The sequence below is a fragment of the Cydia fagiglandana genome, chromosome 24 (assembly GCF_963556715.1).
Source record: "Cydia fagiglandana chromosome 24, ilCydFagi1.1, whole genome shotgun sequence".
NCBI lineage: Eukaryota > Metazoa > Arthropoda > Insecta > Lepidoptera > Tortricidae > Cydia > Cydia fagiglandana.
Window position 1 is genome coordinate 4998615 of NC_085955.1, and position 21652 is coordinate 5020266.

The 21652-nt window shown below is 37.5% G+C and overlaps 1 protein-coding gene across 1 annotated transcript in view; it reads right to left on the reverse strand.

The window, feature by feature from the left end:
- LOC134676187 (RNA-binding protein Musashi homolog 2-like) overlaps window positions 1-16964 on the reverse strand; it is a 199859-nt gene extending 182895 nt beyond the window's left edge. Inside the window, exon 1 of the mRNA XM_063534515.1 lies at window positions 16819-16964. Coding sequence (XP_063390585.1) covers window positions 16819-16886 — 68 coding nt within the window. The 5' untranslated portion in view covers window positions 16887-16964. The remainder of the gene's footprint in view (window positions 1-16818) is intronic.
- Between the last annotated feature and the right edge of the window lie 4688 nt (window positions 16965-21652).

Below are 21652 nucleotides of genomic sequence, written 5' to 3' on the forward strand. Positions count from 1 at the left end.
TAAATACTGAATATCTGTGGGAGACCGAGCTTTGCTCGGAAAACATATAAAAACTCGAAATTATCGCGTTTTTCCAGAGACAATACCTAGCTAAATAGATTTTACGCCCCCGAAATTAAAACCCTCATACATATAGTATATACCTTCGAAATTATTAGACCCGTTTCCGACATCACCGAAATACGTAAATATATACAGGATGGTCCAAACCTTATCGTCCAAAATTTTTTTAAGATTCCTCATGTCGTGGGCTATCAGAACATACCCCATGTACGTTAGCCGATTTTTCGTAGTTTTCGAGTTATGGTTCCCATAAAGCAGGCCGAATGCGGCCCGCGAACCTCTCACTTGCGGCCCGCGAGCCTCCCTCTGACTATTTTGTATGTAATATCGACAAATGACAATGTATGATACAGTCATAAATATTAACAAAGTGCGGCCCGCGTCAACTTCGTTAACTGCTATGTGGCCCTTGGCTGCTAAAAGGTTGCCGACCGCTGCCATAAAGGGTGGCTAAAAAATAACTGCATTCCCGTTGCCCCTGGCAACGGGAATGCAGCTATTGGGATTATATGGAATGCAGAAAGGAATGCAGGTTTTGGGATTATACTAAGGAACTTTTACTATGAGACCAAACCCGAAATCGCGAAAAAAAAATTTACCCTTCTATATAAAATGTGGACCAGCCAAAATGTATGAAACAGCCAATTTTTTTTTAACTATTTTTCAGGAACAATTTTTTGTATAAAGACACAAATAAATTCCCTTACCAGGATTCGCCCCCGGGCTATATGTTTTTTTTTTAATTTTTCTACTGACGGAAATCGCTTGACAGACTATACCTAGATAGGACAGAGAGAGAAACGATCGAGTAGAAGAAGTAACGCCGCGGCGCAGACGCTCTCTTTGCTCTTATTCGATCCACTGACCCGCGCATGCGCTTTCAAGGACAGCGACGAGAGGCCTCCAGTCCACAATAGTGGGCAAAGCTTGCCTAACCAGAGCTACCAGGAAATAATAGTGAAAATATAGTTGGTCAAGCAGATCTTGTCAGTAGAAAAAGGCGCGATATTCAAATTTTCTATGGGACGATATCCCTTCGCGGCAAATTTGAAAAATGTAGGCGCGAAGGGATATCGTATCGATATACCTGTATAAAACGCCTAATTTGATGTTTGCAAAATATCCTGGTAGATGGCGCTTTTACGACCGGCGAATATTCTACATCGCGCGAACGTTTTTGTACATCGTAGAATCATTAAAATATCCAACATGTTTTTATGTTTTTTGGTTCTTAAGAGTAAAGAGGGGCATTATCTCCGGCCGACTAATTTCTATGTAAAAAAATATATACACATATTTTTGGGACTTGTGTGTAATCAGAATCAGGAAATGACTAGCTAAAAGTAAGCAAGATTGCTAAACAAATAATTTAAACTCATTTTAGATCCAAAATCATCATTATACAAATTACAATTATTAAAAAAAGATTGACAAAATGAAACACCGAATTAATCGCAATTCATTAATATACACTGAAATGCAATAATAATTGGTACTATCTCAATAAAAATTCCCATTTTCAATGGTCTTACTCTTGTTAGTATGTATATTAGATTAAACAATAATACCAGTAATGGCAGTAATACGTGTATATTGATGATATAATCACAGCGTTAATTGTAACATTGCTATTTAAGTATGAACAAATGAAAGCAATTTAAGCTAACACGCTATTTAACATGTTCATTTAGCATTTAGCATACATTCGTTGATTACGCTGAGCTAAGGTAAAGGCCAGGCCACACGCCGAGCCGCGCACGCACACGTCACGCAAGCAGTGTGTCGTCTCTCATAAGGAACTGTATATTACAACACGCACGTGCACGTGTAGGCACACGCATCCGGTATGCACTGGCATTAAATATCCCAGGGCAGGGGCCTGGCCAAGATGCCAATCGTTTGCACTGCGACAACGAAACACTACCTATCTGTCTTATATGTAAGAGAGATAGACAGAAAGCGTTTCGATGTTGTAGCGCAAGCGATTGTGAACTTGGCTAGGCCCCCTGAACAGCCTCAGATGAGCAGACAGACGGTTATCTCGAGAAACTACAATCTGATATTCATCAAAAATAGATTGTGTAGGTTTTTAAATGGGCTGGCAACGCGCATGTAACACTCTTGGAGTGTACTAACGTCCACAATAGGGTCAGTTAACTGTTACGTTTTATTATTGAGTATGTATAAAAACTGCAATTCAATTATTCATTCGTCTGTATATAATTATTAATTAATGAAAACCCAATTATTTCAGATGCAATTTTAAAAATCTCGAGCTGGCCTAGCTGCAAAGTGGAAATTAAACATCAAACCAACTCCGCAATAAAGTTATTACTTTAATTAATGTTGAGTTGGTCACTGCGTTAGTGCAAGAACTTTTCTTTTCTTTTTCTTTTTTTTTCTTTTTTCTTCATTGCATGATTGACGAATATTTTTCTAGGGTCATTAAAAAAAAAGTCTAGTTTTTGGGGACGTCGCACGTGACGCATGTGGCAGCTAGCTACGAGTATTACCCTGCAGAAAACTGTATTACATTTTATAAAATGTTATCATGCCAAATATCGGCTTCTTAGCTTTATCAGAAGTGTTAATAAAACGTCACGTAGGTATGCCCCTTTATTAATTTTTAAGTTTGTAATTTTATGAATAAATGAATATGAAATATGAAAATGAAATATTTAGTGTCAGTATGTTTGTTTTTAGGGTTCCGTACCCAAAGGGTAAAACGGGACCCTATTACTAAGACTTCGCTGTGCGTCCGTCCGTCCGTCTGTCACCAGGCTGTATCTTACGAACCGTGATAGCTAGACAGTTGAAATTTTCACAGATGATGTATTTCTGTTGCCGCTATAACAACAAATACTAAAAACAGAATAAAATAAAGATTTAAGTGGGGCTCCCATACAGCAAACGTGATTTTTGACCAAAGTTAAGCAACGTCGGGAGTGGTCAGTACTTGGATGGGTGACCGTTTTGTTTTTGCCTTTTTTTGTTTTTTGTTTTTTTTGCATTATGGTACGGAACCCTTCGTGCGCGAGTCCGACTCGCACTTGCCCGGTTTTTATATCTATATCTTTAGTACTCCCTGCTGCAGTTCAAAGAGAAGTGTTTTGACTAGTGGAGGCTACTTAAAACTGTAATGTTTAGGAAAACAACATACACAACAACACATCATGTACATGTATGTACATGTATGTAGTTGTATATGTGTTACATATTCTTAGTGTAAGTAAAACTGAAAACTATTAATGTTATAATGTTTCATAAAAAGCGATAACACTTTTTTTTTTACTTAGTTGTTGTAGTTAGTTGTAGTGTTATGTAGTTTTTTAATTTTAGTTTATATTTTTTTGTTTACATTACTTGTTATTGATTCATGATTTTTTTCTGATTAGCTTCATCCGTTTAAATCACGATACCGAAAAAAGTCTTACGATTTAAGAAATCGCATTTGAAACCGCACGCTTTACGCCAATGCAGGCATACCGCATACCGTACGTATCAATAAACTAACTTTTCATCCATCAAATTTGATCTCTAATTACACTACCACAAGGTCGCATTCCAATTGCATCTAAAGCCAGAAGAATTTAAGCGCCACAGTGCCATCAAATTTGATATCTTATTACACTACCACAAGGTCGCATTCTAATTGCATCTAAAGCCAGAAGAAGAACTTAAGCGCCACAGTGACTTAACTTAAGTTATGCCTTTTGATTTAATCTGGATTTGTATTTGTTGAATCAATGGGCACTAAGCAACGTCTGGTGCCTCCTTGCTAACTTAAGCACGCAAGTTCTGGTCTTTTTCATACCACTTACAGCTTTAGGCAGTCAGTATAAATGTGGATTTTGGCACAGAATAAATAATAGTACTAGGTACAGAAGACTCATTGTCTAACGCGTCTGTTACGATCAGGCCGCCTAGCCAAGGTTACACGCTATCACTTCGACAACGAAAAGCATTATGTATCTATGACTCTTCCACATGAGTGTGACAGTGACAGTTGCGTTTCGATCGCTACGGAGCTTTAGCGATTGGCATCTTGACTACGCGGCCAGGGCAGATATGGCCGCTAGGTGGCGACAGCGCCACGCGCGGCTTATTATGGCTAGCCACCAAAATTGGTGTGGAACGGATGTACTTTTATTTTAGCTACCTGTAGCAAAGCGACGAAATCGCAGAGTGAGCCACGCCTGGTTCTGGTCATTTTCATACCTTTAGGCAAGCCAGTATAAATGTGGATTTCGGTTAGGCGTTTGATAATGATGACAAGGCTACATTGTTTGTTCAACCGAAGGGTTTTAAAACGATAAGATTAGCAAACTAGGAGTTGCTCTGTGCTTCTAAAATGACTGCATTTCAAAGCTGTTAAACTCATAAGATATTTTATAGATAAACGGCGCTAAAGTAATGAGATCAGGTTTGGCTCACGCAAGGTAGCTAGTTAGGGCCGAATTTCTACCTATAGTCTACATATATAACAACACAATCTAATAAGTAACGGTGTCCCAAAATAGGTGGATATTCCATTTCTCCAATTAAAAAAATGTACTATGGTTTGCAAACGCTCCTGCTCTATATTAATTAGTTACATTTATCGTCCTTCCAGTCCAGAAGCCGTATTATGGTCGCATTTTTATCGCTTGTCATGCCATGTGTCACTTTACACTTACATATTGGTTAGAACGTGACAAGCATGGTAACAAATGATAAAAAGGCGGCCATCTTGGCGCTCCAGGTCATTAGAGTCACCCGCGATTTTTTCCATTAACCACAAACAACATTAGAGGACCAAACGTCCCTTATCACGAAGTATTGATCGGACCTTGCAGCCCTGACGAGGGTCCAGAGGGTCCTATTGAAACCTATTTGGGAGTGCTACAAGGTTAGACTTTAGTGATAGTTTTCCGTAGCTCATATGTGTCGTTTTTTGAGAAAAGGAACCAATTGTTACTTATTTATTACTATACAGTAAATGTTACTATTAAACTACGCGGTTATCACCGCTCCGGTATATGTTATTGCTACCCATTTATTCATAAAACTTTTCGGACCTGGCCGCGTAGCCAAAATGCCAATCGCTTACGCTCCGTAGCGATCGAAACGCAACTGTCACTGTCAGACTAATATGGATGAGTGATAGAGAGACATAATGCTTTTCGTTGTCGAAGCGATAGCGATTGTAACCTTGGCTAGGCCGGCTGATTTAGTTAAATTATGTTTTATACTTTTCTTACAAATACATAAATCAAAGCAACAGATAAAGACAAACGATTCATAGCTAAAATTTAGGCCTGTTGTTTACATCTACTTTTATTTCTATATTCTTTTGTATCGCTTTCTTCTACTGAGGTGTGCAATCATGTGCAATAAACAGTATTTTTTTGTATTGTATATTGAAATACGGGAATTCCGATACATATTTCAATATTACTTCACCGACAAGAGCAAAGCTAATATGATGATGATGATTTTAATATTGATCATCTTACACTGATATTGCAATATCGTTAAAATCGGTCTGTTATTCCTGAATTTCTGTAATGTAATTCCTTAATTCCGGAAAGTATAGTCTACTTACGGTGACTTAAGATACCAAGCACACATTGGTACCTATATCACACATAGCAACTTGCCACGATATGCGACACATTCATCAACAAAGCGACACTTCTAACGATTGCCAAGGAACCTCTCTCCCAAATGAGATGCTATCGGAGACGTTTTGCCGCATTTTTAGAGGAATTACTTTCTTTCGTTACCTTTTGATCTTTCTGGGCCTCGATATTTTCCCATTTGCTTGTTGGAAATTGCTATTAATAGTAATTAGGTAAATCCTTATTTATACAAAAATAGAAAATTAAATTCTCTTCTGTACAGGAAATTATGTTCGGCTACTGCGGGCTAAATCAGGGTTTTGTACTTGAAATTTCGTCTTCTTCTTTTCAAAATGGCTTCCATCTTTATATACAGTGTGGAAAGATAAGTCGGGCCCTGGAGGAAAACTACCTTAAATCCTTAAGCTGGCTCATTTTACTTAAAGGAGATATTCCTTTATTAAAAAAAAAAACAAAACTGCACTGCCCTCCCGCGCAAAAATCGGCAGACGATTTTGTACCGAAAATTACAGACATGGCATCTCCGTTTCGTTACATCCTCTAAGTTAGCTGCAGACTTCCACGTTAATTCAGGGCATAATAAAATAAACTATCAATATTACAACTTCTTAATTCTGAAGTTTAACCAGAAATCCCGGTGAGACTAAGATTGCCCAAAACTAAAAATGCCAATCGAACCTTGAAAATGTACTTATTAGAAATTCGGGGTGGCAGGGGATCTAACGAAAAGTGATGTGATCATTTAATTTCCACAAATTGTTTAAGTTTTGTTTGGCGTTTCCTATAAACTTGTTACCAAGAAGTTGTATGTTACCACTGACCAAATCAAACCAAGTGGTCACGATATCCTCAGTAATGAGGGACCGACAAAGAAGTTACCACCGATAACAGCTGATTTGCCACCTTTTACCACTGGGACCAACCGAGAAAAACAAAAGTGAATTAGTGGTAACAACTGGGAATATTTTTCTCAGTTGTTACCATTGGTAATAGTTAGACATGTGTCGTTCACGAGTGAGTGATTTAAATGAACTATAATTATTTTTTATTGCACTCACTCACTCAACTCACTGACCAAATCAAACCAAGTGGTCACGATATCCTCAGTAATGAGGAACCGACAAAGAAGTTACCACCGATAACAGCTGATTTGCCACCTTTTACCACTGGGACCAACCGAGAAAAACAAAAGTGAATTAGTGGTATCAACTGGGAATATTTTTCTCAGTTGTTACCATCGGTAATGGTTAGACATGTGTCGTTCACGAGTGAGTGATTTAAATGAACTATAATTATTTTTTATTGCACTCACTCACTCAACTCACTGACCAAATCAAACCAAGTGGTCACGATATCCTCAGTAATGAGGAACCGACTAAGAAGTTACCACCGATAACAGCTGATTTGCCACCTTTTACCACTGGGACCAACCGAGAAAAACAAAAGTGAATTAGTGGTATCAACTGGGAATATTTTTCTCAGTTGTTACCATCGGTAATGGTTAGACATGTGTCGTTCACGAGTGAGTGATTTGAATGAACTATAATTATTTTTTATTGCACTCACTCACTCAACTCACTGACCAAATCAAACCAAGTGGTCACGATATCCTCAGTAATGAGGAACCGACAAAGAAGTTACCACCGATAACAGCTGATTTGCCACCTTTTACCACTGGGACCAACCGAGAAAAACAAAAGTGAATTAGTGGTAACAACTGGGAATATTTTTCTCAGTTGTTACCATCGGTAATGGTTAGACATGTGTCGTTCACGAGTGAGTGATTTAAATGAACTTTAATTATTTTTTCACCTCAGCAGCTCGAACAAGGGCACTTTGCTTCTTAAAAACAGTGAGCAAAATGCGATTTTGCTCACTGAGTCATTTTGTCTCACTCAGTGAGCAAAATCGCATTTTGCTCACTTAGTGAGAAAGTATGAGTGAGCAAAATCGCATTTTGCTCACTGAGTGAGACAACATGTCATTCAAGTGACTTTTATAGTCAAATGTCATTTCAACATGCGGGGTCTAATACAAGTTCGATATACTTGGGTTCTATTATCTCTGTCCCTCTAAGTATGTTCTCACTGCTTAGGGTGAAAATTTTTGTGTACTACACGAGATCAAAGTTATTTACATCTCGTGCGCTTTTGAATCCCTTACTACGCTCAAGATTCTAAATTAAAAATCTTTCGCTTGCACGGGATTCAAAATAAGCACTCGAAGAAATATCAAACTTTGATCTGTTGTTGTACAAATAACTATTTATTGCAATCACTCACTCAACTCACTGATGATTTAACTCGCTCAGTCGCTCATCTATCTCAGTGTTCCTTGCGCGCTCTTTCCCACTCATGATTCGAACTGATTGATTAACATTTCCCTCTACTCACTCGTGAACATATAGTCTACAGATTCACTGAGCGAAGTGAGCGAAATGAATGATATATGTATATCACCGCAAGCGAAAGTTATGAATCAATCTTTTCAACTCAGTGTTTGTTTGCGCATCAGTTTCAGTTACTTTATTGGTAAAATAGTAGATAATTAACCAAGGGTTGAAAGGCACCCACTTCTGTCGAGGTAGTTTGGCGCTCGAACGCAGTGAGAGCGCCAATAGTCCGAGACAGAAATGGTGCTTTTCACCCGAGTTAAACACTCTACTTTTCATATCGAATGCGAGGAAACCAAACAAGACAAGGCAATTTCGCAAAATCAGTAATGGAAGTACCTAATAGATCTACGGCCATGATTTATTTTCCTTAGGACTTACTTGCAATCGGAGACTTTACATGTGTGAAGAGATTAATAACCCCTAGCGAAAATCATTTAGATTTAGATGCAATATTTACGAAAACACACATTTTTAACAAACTGCAGTAATTTTAAAATGGTTTGTTCATTATAGTATGAAAATCAGCGGGATTGCCTCTTACTTTTTAATTTTATACTTTTTCGTTCTAAAAGCCGCAATAGACTACCGGACCGCACCGCGACTTTGGTGCGCCGCACCGTAATAGCATAATAAAAGTATTTTAAATATTAAATAACAATCTAATTAATAATATAAGTAATTTTTATCTTGTATTTTATTTTATTTTCATGAATATAGTGCTAAATAACTTTAAAAATCAATTTAATATCGTACAAACGTTTAACTGTGGCTGTCTAAGATTCTGCCTTTGCTCATTTACGCAAGTGTATGGTTTAAAAAAATATTTTTGGTGTATTCCTTTTGGTTCCCGCCTTATGTAATCGAGTAAATAGAATTCAACGAAAGAAATCAAGAATAATTTGTTTTTAACAATTCACTTACATCGTTTTTTATAAAAAAAGGATCAACGTGGGATTAGTAAAATTAAACAATTACCAATTGTTCCAGGCGAGGAAATAAAGACACTATTTTTCCATTTTGTTTCCACCCAGTTGTTCGTGGAACGGGGACGCAGAGGAGTACACCACTTTTCTGCACTAGAGCATAAACGTATCACTTTCTGCGCACCTTTTAGAACATCAACGACCCACTTTCAGAGCATGAGATATGAAAAATATTTTACAGGTCACACAGGTACATTACTCTGGTCTCCTCTACTGATCATGTTGCTAAATATAATCAGTACTCTGCGGATGCCTTTTCCTATCATCATCTTCTGTTTCTTTCATATAAAATCCGTCCCCCTAAGGTGTCTCCCAAGGTTCTTCTTCAGCGCAGTTTTGGTCGGTTGAATGTTGATAAGCTTCGCGAAGATGCTCTCTTGGTTGGTTGGAACGCGATATTGGAGGCGGATACCGTAGATAAAAAAGTATCTCTTTTCAATTCTTTTCTTACGCAGATCTACGATATTCATGCTCCGTTACGTCCGATTAAAATCAAACATGTTCCTGCTCCCTGGCTGGCTAAGGAGATTAAGTCACTCATATCCAAGAAAAATTCGGCCAAATCTAAATATAAAGGCAACCCGACTGACAAAAACAAAAGCAGGTATCATACATTGCGTAATAGATGCAGTACCGTGTGTCGTGATGCCCAGAGGAGTCACATCCACAGGTCTGTTGAGAATGGTGATCCTGCTAAAGTCTGGAGATTTCTCAGGTCGTTAGGAATAGGGAAATCTGCACAAGATTCCATTAACACTAATATTGATATTGATCGCTTAAATCACCACTTTTCTACTTCCGCCACTTTTTCTGGACCAGCTAAATCTGACACTCTCAACTATCTTTCTAACATCCCAACTCCTGATCACCCATCCTTCTCTTTTACTCAATTCACCGACAGTGAGGTTAAGAAGAATATTTTAAGTATTTCATCCAATGCCGTCGGGGTGGATAGCGTCAGCCGTAACATGGTCTTACCTCTCCTTGATGTCCTGGTACCTGTTATTACCCACATCCTGAACCACTCAATTTCCTGTAATATTTTCCCTTCACTTTGGAAAGACGCTGACGTCATTCCCCTTCCAAAAAAGTCAAATCCTTCCTCTTTCTCTGACTATCGCCCAATTTCTATCCTCCCTTTCCTTTCCAAAGTCCTCGAGCGCCTTGTACATCATCAGTTAACATCTTTCTTAAATAGACATGAGCTCTTGAATCCTTTCCAGTCCGGATTCCGAACGGGCCATGGTACGGCTACCGCACTCGTAAAAATTACCGACGACATCCGTGCAGGAATGGACAACTGAAAGGTAACCGTGTTATCGCTGTTGGATTTTAGTAACGCTTTCAACACGGTTGATTTTGACGTTCTGCTCGGAATCCTGCATTCTTTTAATATATCTCCTGCGGTGATTGATTGGTTTAGTAGTTATTTAAAAGGTCGTCGGCAACGCGTAAAAGTAGATTCTCTCTGTTCTTCGTGGTGCAGCACGCTGGCCGGCGTTCCGCAGGGTGGCGTGTTGTCTCCTCTTCTTTTTTCTATTTTTATAAACTCAATTACTAGTAATCTCTCTTCCTCATACCACCTTTATGCCGATGACCTACAAATTTACTCTCAAGGCACCATTAGCGATCTACCTATGATTATCAACTCCGTAAATCGTGACTTGGGTAACATCTCGGATTGGAGCAGGCGTTACGGACTTTTAGTCAACCCAACCAAAACCCAAACGATAATTGTAGGTAGCTCTAAACTTATTCCTAGGATTGATTTTTCTGTGCTACCTTCCATTACGTTTGATGGTGTCCACATTCCATTCGCTAAACAGGTAAAAAATCTCGGGATCATAATAGACTGCACTTTATCTTGGATCCCTCAGTTTAGCGAGGTAAGCAGGAGGATGTTTGCATCAATGGGTGCTCTTCGCCGACTACGTAATTTCTTGCCTTTCGCCACGAAAATTGCGCTATCACAATCGCTTCTTATGCCTATATTAGATTATGCCGACACCTGTTATCTGGATCTTACTGAAGACCAGCTTAGTAAACTTGAACGCCTTCAAAATCTTTGTATCAGATTTATATTTGGCCTGCGTAAATTTGACCATATTTCCAACTTTCGTGCCCAGCTCAAGTGGCTCCCTATACGTCTTCGACGTAATTCTCATATCTTAGCTCTTCTCTATAGCATTCTTTTCAACCCCGCTACTCCTTCATACCTTAAAGAACGTTTTAGTTATCTCTCCTCCGTCAGGCCTTCACGGAAATATCAACTTGTTCCCCCTCCTTCTTCTACGAAATTTTATAATGACTCCTTTACGTTTCGAGCTGTTCGTCTGTGGAACAGTCTGCCGTTAGACATTAGGTGTGCTAAAACTCTCCAAAGCTTTAAAAACCTTCTAAAGAATCATTACTTATCTCTTCCTTAATGTGCCCCTGTGTATATATTATATACTTATATATATATATATATATATATATATATATATTGTGTTTGTATTTTTGTATGTGTTTATATATATGTATATGTATGTTATATATATTAAACTATTTGTTTGTACCTATTGGTACATATTTATATAATTGTATATGACCGAATGTGTAATCTTCTTATTCCTGTAACTTATTTCGTGCACTACCTGTTTTTAAAAGTTTTCTATTCTTTATATCCTGCTACCCCAAGGTTGTCTGGAAGAGATCGCTTACAGCGATAAGACCGCCTGTTGCTACCATTATTTACACTGTAAATCTGTTATTTTATTTTTCTTTGTGGTGCAATAAAGAGTATTTACTTACTTACTTACTTACATTTGAAATAAGATAGCTATATATTACAATTCTAGATAAAAATAATACATCAGTCAAAGTTTACAAATCTCTAAATATGATAATAATGATCGTGCAATAATTGTTAATATAGTAAAATTTAAATAATTTCTTTCATAAAGTCGTCAACAGAATAACATGCTTGGTCTAGAAGTAAACATTTGAGTTTATTGAATATTGAGTCGCTTTCTGTAAATTTAATGTCATTTGGAATTTTGTTATATATTTTTGGCCCGATAATACTGAGAGACTTTCGAGACTCTCTAGTAATGATGTGACTAGTGGGAATAAGTGGAATAACCCTTCGGCTTGGCTTCAGTTGTCCAATCTTTTACAAATTCTCAATTTAATAGCGCGGATGGCTAGTTTCATATCGACCTAGTTTCAAACACCGGACTACCTGTAGCTTGGACCTATTGTGGGCCGCTTCGTAACTTTCCACTGCAGACGCTTTGTATACGATCTAGGTCCAAATACTCATATTTTTGTGAATCATATCTTAGAGCTCTGGTTTTTCAGCAATTTCTGCTTTTTTGTCGTCTAGTACCAATTAGGTGGATCTGTGTAAAGGGGGCACTCTCAGGTCAATTTATGTAAAGGGGATGTCCATCTGTAATAAACTTAACATAATATTGCCTCGTCGATATTTGGGAACAATCTAAGGGGCCCAGATTACCCGTTCGCCGGACGATATCAGCCTGTCAGTTAAACACAAAATTTGACAGCTCCGAACAACGACAGGCTGATATCGGGCGAACTGGTAATCTGTGGGCCCCTTAGATTGTTAATAAATAATATTTTTTCTGAAAGACTAGGCAATACTATAACTACTATAAGTTTAGTTTATTATTATCATGCGACATTAAAAATGAAAACATACGAGTATGATTTGAATGTCGAGCGCGAAACAGATTTACAAGACTCGAATACGAGTTTAATTTTCAAACCGTTATCGTGTTGGTATAGTGCGACTTAAAATAATAGAGTTTAAATAAAATGGAACTAAAAAATCCCATACTAAATTGTTGCCATGTTTAAGCATTTTACGATAAAAATGTGACAGTTACGTAGGAAGTGGAGCCCTCGGTAATTTTCTACAATTTCTCTTCGGACGTCGTTATTTTTACTTTAGGTCCGTTCTAAAAACCGTTTTTTTTTCTGTAAAAGTCTTTTAAATTTTATAAATAACCTATCAAAACGCTCCTGTTTTCTCCAGGCTGGACAGAATTACCAAAAATTGATAGACTATTTATTACGCTTCACATAAAATCATTTCATCTAAATGTCAAAGGCCTAAATTCAAATCGAGCTTTAAGAATCGTGGAAAGTTGTTGAAACGTTTTTGCGTTGCGGTTGAATGCTCACCGAGATTACGTTGGACAAAAAATATCGTATTTTTAGGAAATGTTTCACCTTACATTGTATATTTATTTTGTGAATTTCATCGTTAATTCTCCTATTATGTAATTTTCGTTGGATAAACATCTAGCGTTAAAATTTAATGAGAGAAAGTATAGATTTAACACTTTTTTACTAGTTTGCTTTTTCGACTATTTCCACTCCTTGTCCTAAATATTCTAACAAGAGAGTGCCTAGAGTGAAAGTGGCAAAAAATTTTCCAAATACTTTTTTACCCTTACTTATTTTATTCTGAATATCACTTTAATTTTCGATTTGGTAGGATAGCGTCCACAAACCATGTCTAAAATTTAGGCCAAGTTCTAAGAACAAAACTACTGTACAATTGATAGCTGTTGGTTCTCCAAATAATAAATAAATAAATAAAATAGAATTATTGCTGGAAGCCTGAAGGGGGGCAAAGTAAAAACTGGTACCAGTCAAACCAAATCGTTGCTACCAGCATTTTGAGTCCTAGCGAGGCAGTTCCTAAGGTATTTAAATAATAATGATTATGGTCCGATTGACGTTTTATATCAACAACGATTGTCATCTTATGCACATATCACACTCTAGGGTCCCCGGAGTTTGACATTGCGCATTATTCGCTATAAATATAGGCAAACATTTAATTAAAATTGCAACCCGAATTATAAACAAGTCGATGGCACCATTTTCGTTAAGTTTTCGGTAGACATATTTGGATATAGCCGTTAAAACGAAACGAATGATAAGTAAACAGTTAAATTGAGCTAATCGACACATTAAGGTCATTGGAACCGATCAATGGATTTTACCATGAAAGGAATAAACGTTATTAAAGATATCCACAACATGAGGCTACCGTACGGTAGCGATAAATATGTCATACGTTTATCGCTGTGGATAAAAACGAGAGTATCGTTTAGAACGGTATCGACAGAGATATGTTACTCAAATATTACGGTACAGTAGAACCTCGGTTAACCGAACCCTCTATGATCGGAACTTTTTGTCCGGTGTTTTATAGGTATTTAAACGTTAATTTGAATGTTAAATTTTAATATACCTAGTGTTCTGGTTTTGTAATTAATAAGGTATTGGTTTTGTTTATCTCGCCCTAAAACTCCATATTTCTATTATACAAACTAGTCTCGGCCCCAATTAGTTCGGATATACTTGGGGTTCTATTGCACATAATTGGGTGAAATCAATTTTCATAAAATAACTGACTGCCATGGTTCTGTAAAGAAATTATGGTTCTCCAAAAAAACGATAAAAACCATGATATAAATAAACCAAGAATATTTTATGCGATTTTTCTAGAAGAGTTCAGGTGGGTCAAGTTACATTCAAACACAATATGAAAAGAAAATTGTTTTCGCGTCTTAAGTTCCTAAGTTTTTTGCCACCATTGTCTGAATATCTTTAACGTCATACTTATCAGTCAAAGAACTCGCTGTACCTAACGGTATTAAAAATAAACAATCGGAAAACAGTTAACGAAAAAGGATACACTGCCGTATTCGAACTTCAAGATATTCACAAGAGATGACACGTAATAGATCCATTCTAGATACGTTATAGTTTAGATATCAACTAGTTCTCTTTTGCAGCGCAATTCGGGCAACCAATGTCACTTTTACGTTAGATAGAGTAAGATATCTATTATGGAATTGTCATATCCTGTGGAAATCGTTCAAGAGTATCTCCAGAATCGCGCAAATGTCAAATTTGACAGGTTAGATCTTAAACATATCGTTATAGTATCTTGGTGATGTAAAGATATCTAATAGATGTCTATTTCAAAATCCGAATCGGGCCCAAAGTTGTCAATGTAGGTTGTTATTTATCCAAAACAGGCTTTATTTCGAGGTGAATATCCTAAAATAAATGCGGTAAATGCACTTGATTGCAATGCCACTGCACCCAACTAGGGTTACCAAACGTTAAAATTAAAAACGTCAAACCTCCCGAGATTCATGGTCCTAATACTAGTAGGTGACAGTCCATTTCCAACGACAGCTGCGTTACTGTTCATTTTACTATGGAAATTGACAATGACAGCGACGCGTTCAGTACCGGTAGTGCAGCTGCGGTTAGAAATGGAATGTTACCATTAGTTACCTTCCATAAAATTGAAATAATTATTATAGGGAACAGAGTTGTTTTTGTTTGATTTCGTTGGATTTTAATCAAAACAAATTTTATTATATTTTCTAATACCATTTATTCTTACATTTATCGTATAACTTACGAAAATAAAGAATTTTGTATTCAAGTTTGGTTTCCAAATTTTCTTATTCGGTGGGCCGCTAGAGGACTATAGCTAATCGAGGTTTGTAGCCCGTTTATGAATAAAGGAGTAAGTATTTATATTGTATCCTATTTTAACAATAAGGTACAACCAATATTAAGGTACCTTTTGCTGTGTTCTACACTTCTACAGAATTGTGGAGACTGAGGGAACAAAGACAATTTTCCAATTTTGAGATAGGTATGTCTAAAGAGAACCAGATATTTTGTCAAGGATCGACTTTAAAAATTGCATCTCGTAACCCTAGAACACCACTGAATAGTACAATACAGCATTGCGGACAGTTTTAAGGGGGTTACAAGAGCTGCAATTTGCCGATTCGCAGCAAGATTCCGAAAAATCTACCAAATCAACTAATGCCAAGATTGACAGTAGATTGTGTGGATATAGATTGTTAGACCCAATAAACAGACATGGATAAAAATACGCATGGATGTTTCCACAAAAGCAGTTCTGATTAGATCCCTATTTGCATTTCTTCCAAAAACAAATTGTTTGGTAGTTCAATTTAAACACATTTGCATTGTTATGGTTCATATTTGGAACATAACAACATAGTATTTGAGGTCTATGAGGCTTCAAAAATCATCAAGGATGGGATATGAGCGTGTTACACAGTTCGCAGGCATTATCGTCACTTCACAAAAGTGGTCATATCACCAGTTCCATATAAATAGGTCGAATGAAACCCTTGGACTAGACGGAACGACGGACGGTCGCGATTTTACACTGAGACCATAACCTTGTACGATTATAATCGTCATATTTTGGCACCTGTCGACCACTCGGCGCACAAGTATCTTGTCATAGTTGTTATTGGATCAAATTGAACGTCGTGTCAATCATTCAGACATGATCGAGTTACGCATTCCATAATGGATAAACAAGTAACATTATACAACCGATTCAATTGGCTTGAAATTTTCAACACGTCTTACGATAGCCAGCATATTACTGCGTGTATATCTTTTCACATAAAATCAATCTTTTATTACTTTTCGCTAAACGCAAAACACTTTCATGTGCACGCGATGTGTGTGTATGTGTGATGGCTTCTTCGGATGATTTAGTTGTTTACACCGGGTTTTAGACATGTTTTCGCATTTTAAGGATGCTGTACGGTATAGAAATACCGGCAGACAGTCGGCATGGAGTCGCTATTTGTCCGTATCGACGTTTCGCTGTCCGCCGGAGCGTTGCGGACCGACGCACTGAACACTATCACTGTTATATTCTCACCTTAATCTCACAGGAGGCGGTATGTTGAAGGCCGGGTATAACTTAGCGTTGGGGCTCTCGAACAACATTGTCAATGTTTTGTTCACCGTTTGAACATGGCGCGCGTCCGCCTTGCTTTGCGTCCGGCCGAACACTGGCGTGCCCCCCTGACGTGACGTCACGATTCCGTAATCGCCTCTCTTTGTCCATCCTTGTGTGTTAGAGGGAGGCAGATGCCGTGGGGTGCGTAGCGGGCAACGCAGCCCCTCGTAGGGCTTCGGTCCCGGCTTTAAATGTCTTTAACCTGTTCGCGGCTCGAATGCTTCGGCGATGATTTTGACAGCTGTATGGTTTGTAGGGCTAGGTTTGTGACAGTTTTATGGCAAAGTTGAGGAATTGGACTAGAATTTAATTTACTGCAATAATATTTTAAAATTCTACTTGATTTTTTATTGTACTTGCAATTCATTGTTTTGTGTTGGTAAATAAATATCATTTTAAATATTTATTTAATTACATTTCCGGTATAGTTTGGAAATGATAGCTTGTAACCACATTTAATCGTATATCGTCAGCGACAGGGGGTCATTTAAATTTTGTTTTAATTATGAGTAAATTAACTTAAAATACAAATTAATAAAATATTCATAAAAATAGATAAAATCGGAATGTATTTTAAATTCATGATACGCGATTTAATCCGTTTCAATAGTTTTATTTTCCGGTTTTTAACTCAATTAGTTAATATAATAAAACTCAATCAATTAGTTAAATCACAAAAACAAAATACATTTGTCAAGTATAAAGTCTCGTGATAGTCGTGATCAATTTTAATTCCACATGTTTTCATGACAGCTCATGACATTGCTAACGTCGAATACAACTGTGTATAACAATTTTGTGAGGTTTTCTGGTTATTACGTTATTAATTATTGCGTTATTAACCGACCTCTGTTTATTCAATAATTAAATATTTTTAATTGAAAATGTTTGCACTTAAAACTCTTAAAAGCCACCATTTCAAAACATTACTTCTAAACGTATTTTTTTGTCGCATAAAGGCTAATGAAAACTGAATTTAAGTGCCCTAGCTAAATTCGCTGGCCCAATATTACAGGGTTCTATGTTTCACTTTTATCGAGCTGAAATTTGAACATTGTCATAATGACATTAAGTTGAATTTCAACTATCTTGAAAATGTAACATACGAGTAGAACCCTGTAATATTAGGCCAGAGCGTAGTGACATCGCCACTTCACAAAATACACATAAACCCCGTGTTACGTAATCTGTTAAAACTAATTCACAACAAGGAAAGCCAGGCTTATCGCCAAATCTCTTCCAGGTTCATCGCCCTGTCTGCGCCGTGCTCTATCGCGCACGCTCGCGACTCTACATGTTATAAACAGTCCTTTAGGCTCTACCCGGCCATTTAATTTTAAAGCATTGTTATGTAATCACTACACCTTATAAAACTTGCGGCCTAGGCACTTCTTATCGTCTCTATCGTCGTTTTTAGGGTTCCGTAGCCAAATGGCAAAAAACGGAACCCTTATGGATTCGTCATGTCTGTCTGTCTGTCCGTATGTCACAGCCACTTTTTTGGTATTTTAATTTAATATCATTTAAAATTACAGTTTTTTACAAGTGCGTAAAGTAAACTCTTACTTTTAGCTACATACTTACGCTACGTCTTACGTAGGCGAACAACGCGCGAACGCGGCGCGGCGCGGCGCGGCGAAAGCGGCCGCCGCCGCGCCGCGCCGCGCCGCGCCGCCTGACATTCGCGTGCAAATCGCGCCGCACCGCGTTCGCAACGAGATCGCTTACGTAGGACACTTCTATGGGCATCAAAGGATTGATTTCGCCGCGCCGCGCCGTAAGTTGTTCGCCTACGTAAGACGTAGCGTTAGATTTCAGAAAAAAATCTTACGAATAATTTTCTGTTCGTTCCGCTCTTAGATTTAATAATAGTTGTTTGCTCAGATCGTTGAAAACTTCGTTAAATATTTATGATATGCACTCAGTTTAAAAGACGAGTGTAGTGATTAACAAAAAGGCGTAAATTACCTGACAGTTTTAATATTTCATTACAATCTTGTGGCCGAATTGTTGTAAGCGATTTATAAATTGTTCATAATTTTAACAAATGTTTGCGACTTTGCGTTTGTGTGTCAAAACCAAAGGATAATACAAATACAAATAATTTATTGAGAAAAGTAGGTATAGTACAGTCGTTGTTCTTAAAGACTAAGAATTTACATAGAGACACGTGATTTACAAATGCCTGACTGAAGTAGGATTCCCTGTGTTTCAGGCAGCGAAGGACAATATTAAATTTATTTATTTTTAATTACTTATTCACTTAATTATGAACTATATTTATTACACAAATTAACTGTAATCACCTTAACAAAGAAGTAGGTTCTTAAGTATTGAAATATAATGTTTTTAGGATAGCTTTTGTTTCAGTTAACCTTGTGCCTACATTTGTCCTACCCAAAGGACATAGATCACCTCTATCTATGCGACATATAGTTTAACTTAAAAATACGAGTAGGTAGGAGGTTAAATGATTGTAAGTATGTAGTTTTAATTTTTAATAACATCTTGTGCAAGAAGCACATTATTGATGATTACTATCCACAAAAGCCTTTAAATCTACGGCAATTTAATAACCATTGACTTATATATGCTTGGCGGCCAAGTTAAAATGGGTCTGGGCTGGTCATGTCTGCCGTATGCCGGACGATTTGTGGGCAAAGTTAACCACAGAGTGGGAGCCCCACGAGTCTAACCGGGGAGCCGGCAGGCCTCGTCGGCGATGGCGGGATAACTTGGACTCCTTCTTGAGAGGCTGGCCAGATATTGCACTAAATAGAGACGAGTGGAGGAAGAGGGGGGACGCCTTCGCTTCGCCCAGCAGTGGGACACAGTGGGCTTTGAATGAATGAATGACTTACATATCGTAAAGACGGGCCTTACAGTCATTAAGAATGGTGCCAGTGCAGCAGAATCAATTCGAGCCAATTGTGCAGCTGTATAAGCTGAACTAGAGTTAGACCATCTGCAGAAAAGAAGAGTCTGCAGAGATTTTGATACCTAGCCCACGCAGTGCAAGTGTTATTTTAAACGTCAAACTTTAAACTATGAAATTATAACGTATAAATATGGTGCACTGCGTGGGCTATCAAAATCGCTGCAGACTTTTCTTCTCTCTAGCACCATTCTTAATTCCCGTAAGGCATTTATATAAGTCAATGTTAATAAAATCATTCGATTTGTTCCCTATGTTGAGTATATGTAATACTATCTAAAATAAATACATATAATATAAGGATGTATGGAAATTAATATGTTATTTATTGATAAAAACAAAGAAAGGAATAAAAAAACATAATAAAACTTACAAAACTATAGATAAAAAATTTGCCCCAGGTCGCCGTCAACGGGCAAGGTGCCCAGAAGGCTGGCCGTATTTCCCCGCTGTATAGCGATGCTAATACGCTGGGCGAAATAGTGGCCAGCCCTCTGGTCACCAGAAGCCTCTATTAAGCGCGCCGACAAGTCATTGTACAGGATGTATTAATGTAAATAATTAAGTAGGTACTTATATACTCATCTCCACACTGCGGAACATTACCAAAATTTCTCTTTGTTTAATAAATGCATTGTTTTTATGAAAAATGCATTGTTTTCGTTCGAGGACAATGACTTTTACCCGTGTCAACTGTCAAACAAAGCTTACGGTACACTATTGTTTGAATAATTATTGCATAGTTCTATGAGTGCCGTATTTATTTACTATTGTATTAGCTTGACCCTTGTTACCCGACTGTGAAGGAGGGTTGTTTTTCAATAGATATTTAAGACACTTACAAGTGCGGAAAAGAGGAAATTCGACACGTGTTGCGAATTACCTATTCGCATGCGTATCGTACAACGCTTCATGGCACTTTAAGGTTTAATAATTAAGTATGATTATATATAGTAGGTATTTAGAATGTAGATATTTTACTTCGCTCAAAAGTTACGGTTCTTTTCTGTTTATTTCTCACTGCACCCACATGGAGGCTTTTCTGTTTCGCCCTATGGTTGACTGGTACAGAATGCCTTTAGCGGCATTAAGTCCGCCTGTTGTACTTTTTGTATGTGCAATAAAGTTTAAAAATAAATAAAGTTTCGACATATGCACGGAAAGTGCTCTTTCCCGCACTAGTGCGGGAAAGTAGCATCATATGTACTGTAAACGTATATTATGCAGTACATACATATATGTATAGGTAGCAGTTTTTAAAAATCATAGTGTCTTTTTAGACCATATACCGTTGCCAAAAAATGAAAAGCAATCCTGAGGCCTTTCTCTACTAATTTCATCGATTCGATACCTGATTAAACAACTTTCGCTCGATAAAAAAATTTGCGAACATAGTTCTAAAAAGAATCATAAAAAAAATTGTAATTACTTTTGCACAAGAGCTATTAACATGTGAATTACTTCTAAAAGTGAGCAATTTTAATTTTGATCGAACTCATCGATTGCTTTGTTTTGTTAAAACTAAGTTTAATAACAATGATCCCGGATACGCACGGCTGTCCGCTTTGAGGGGCTACCGCGACGCGTTCGACGTGTTGCCTCTGTCGCACTTGTAAATTCGTACGTAAGTGTGACAGGGAGGCAACACGTCGAACATGGTTTGCGGTAGGCCCTCGTGCTCAGCGAGCGAACTCACGGCGCCTTCATTTTTACAAGCTTTTATTTAGTTTTATTTCACCTGACCGTTGTCTGTCTGTGTGTAATCAAATCTTGCAAGTTAAATTTGATCCACTTCCCGGTTTCCGATTGAGCTGAAAT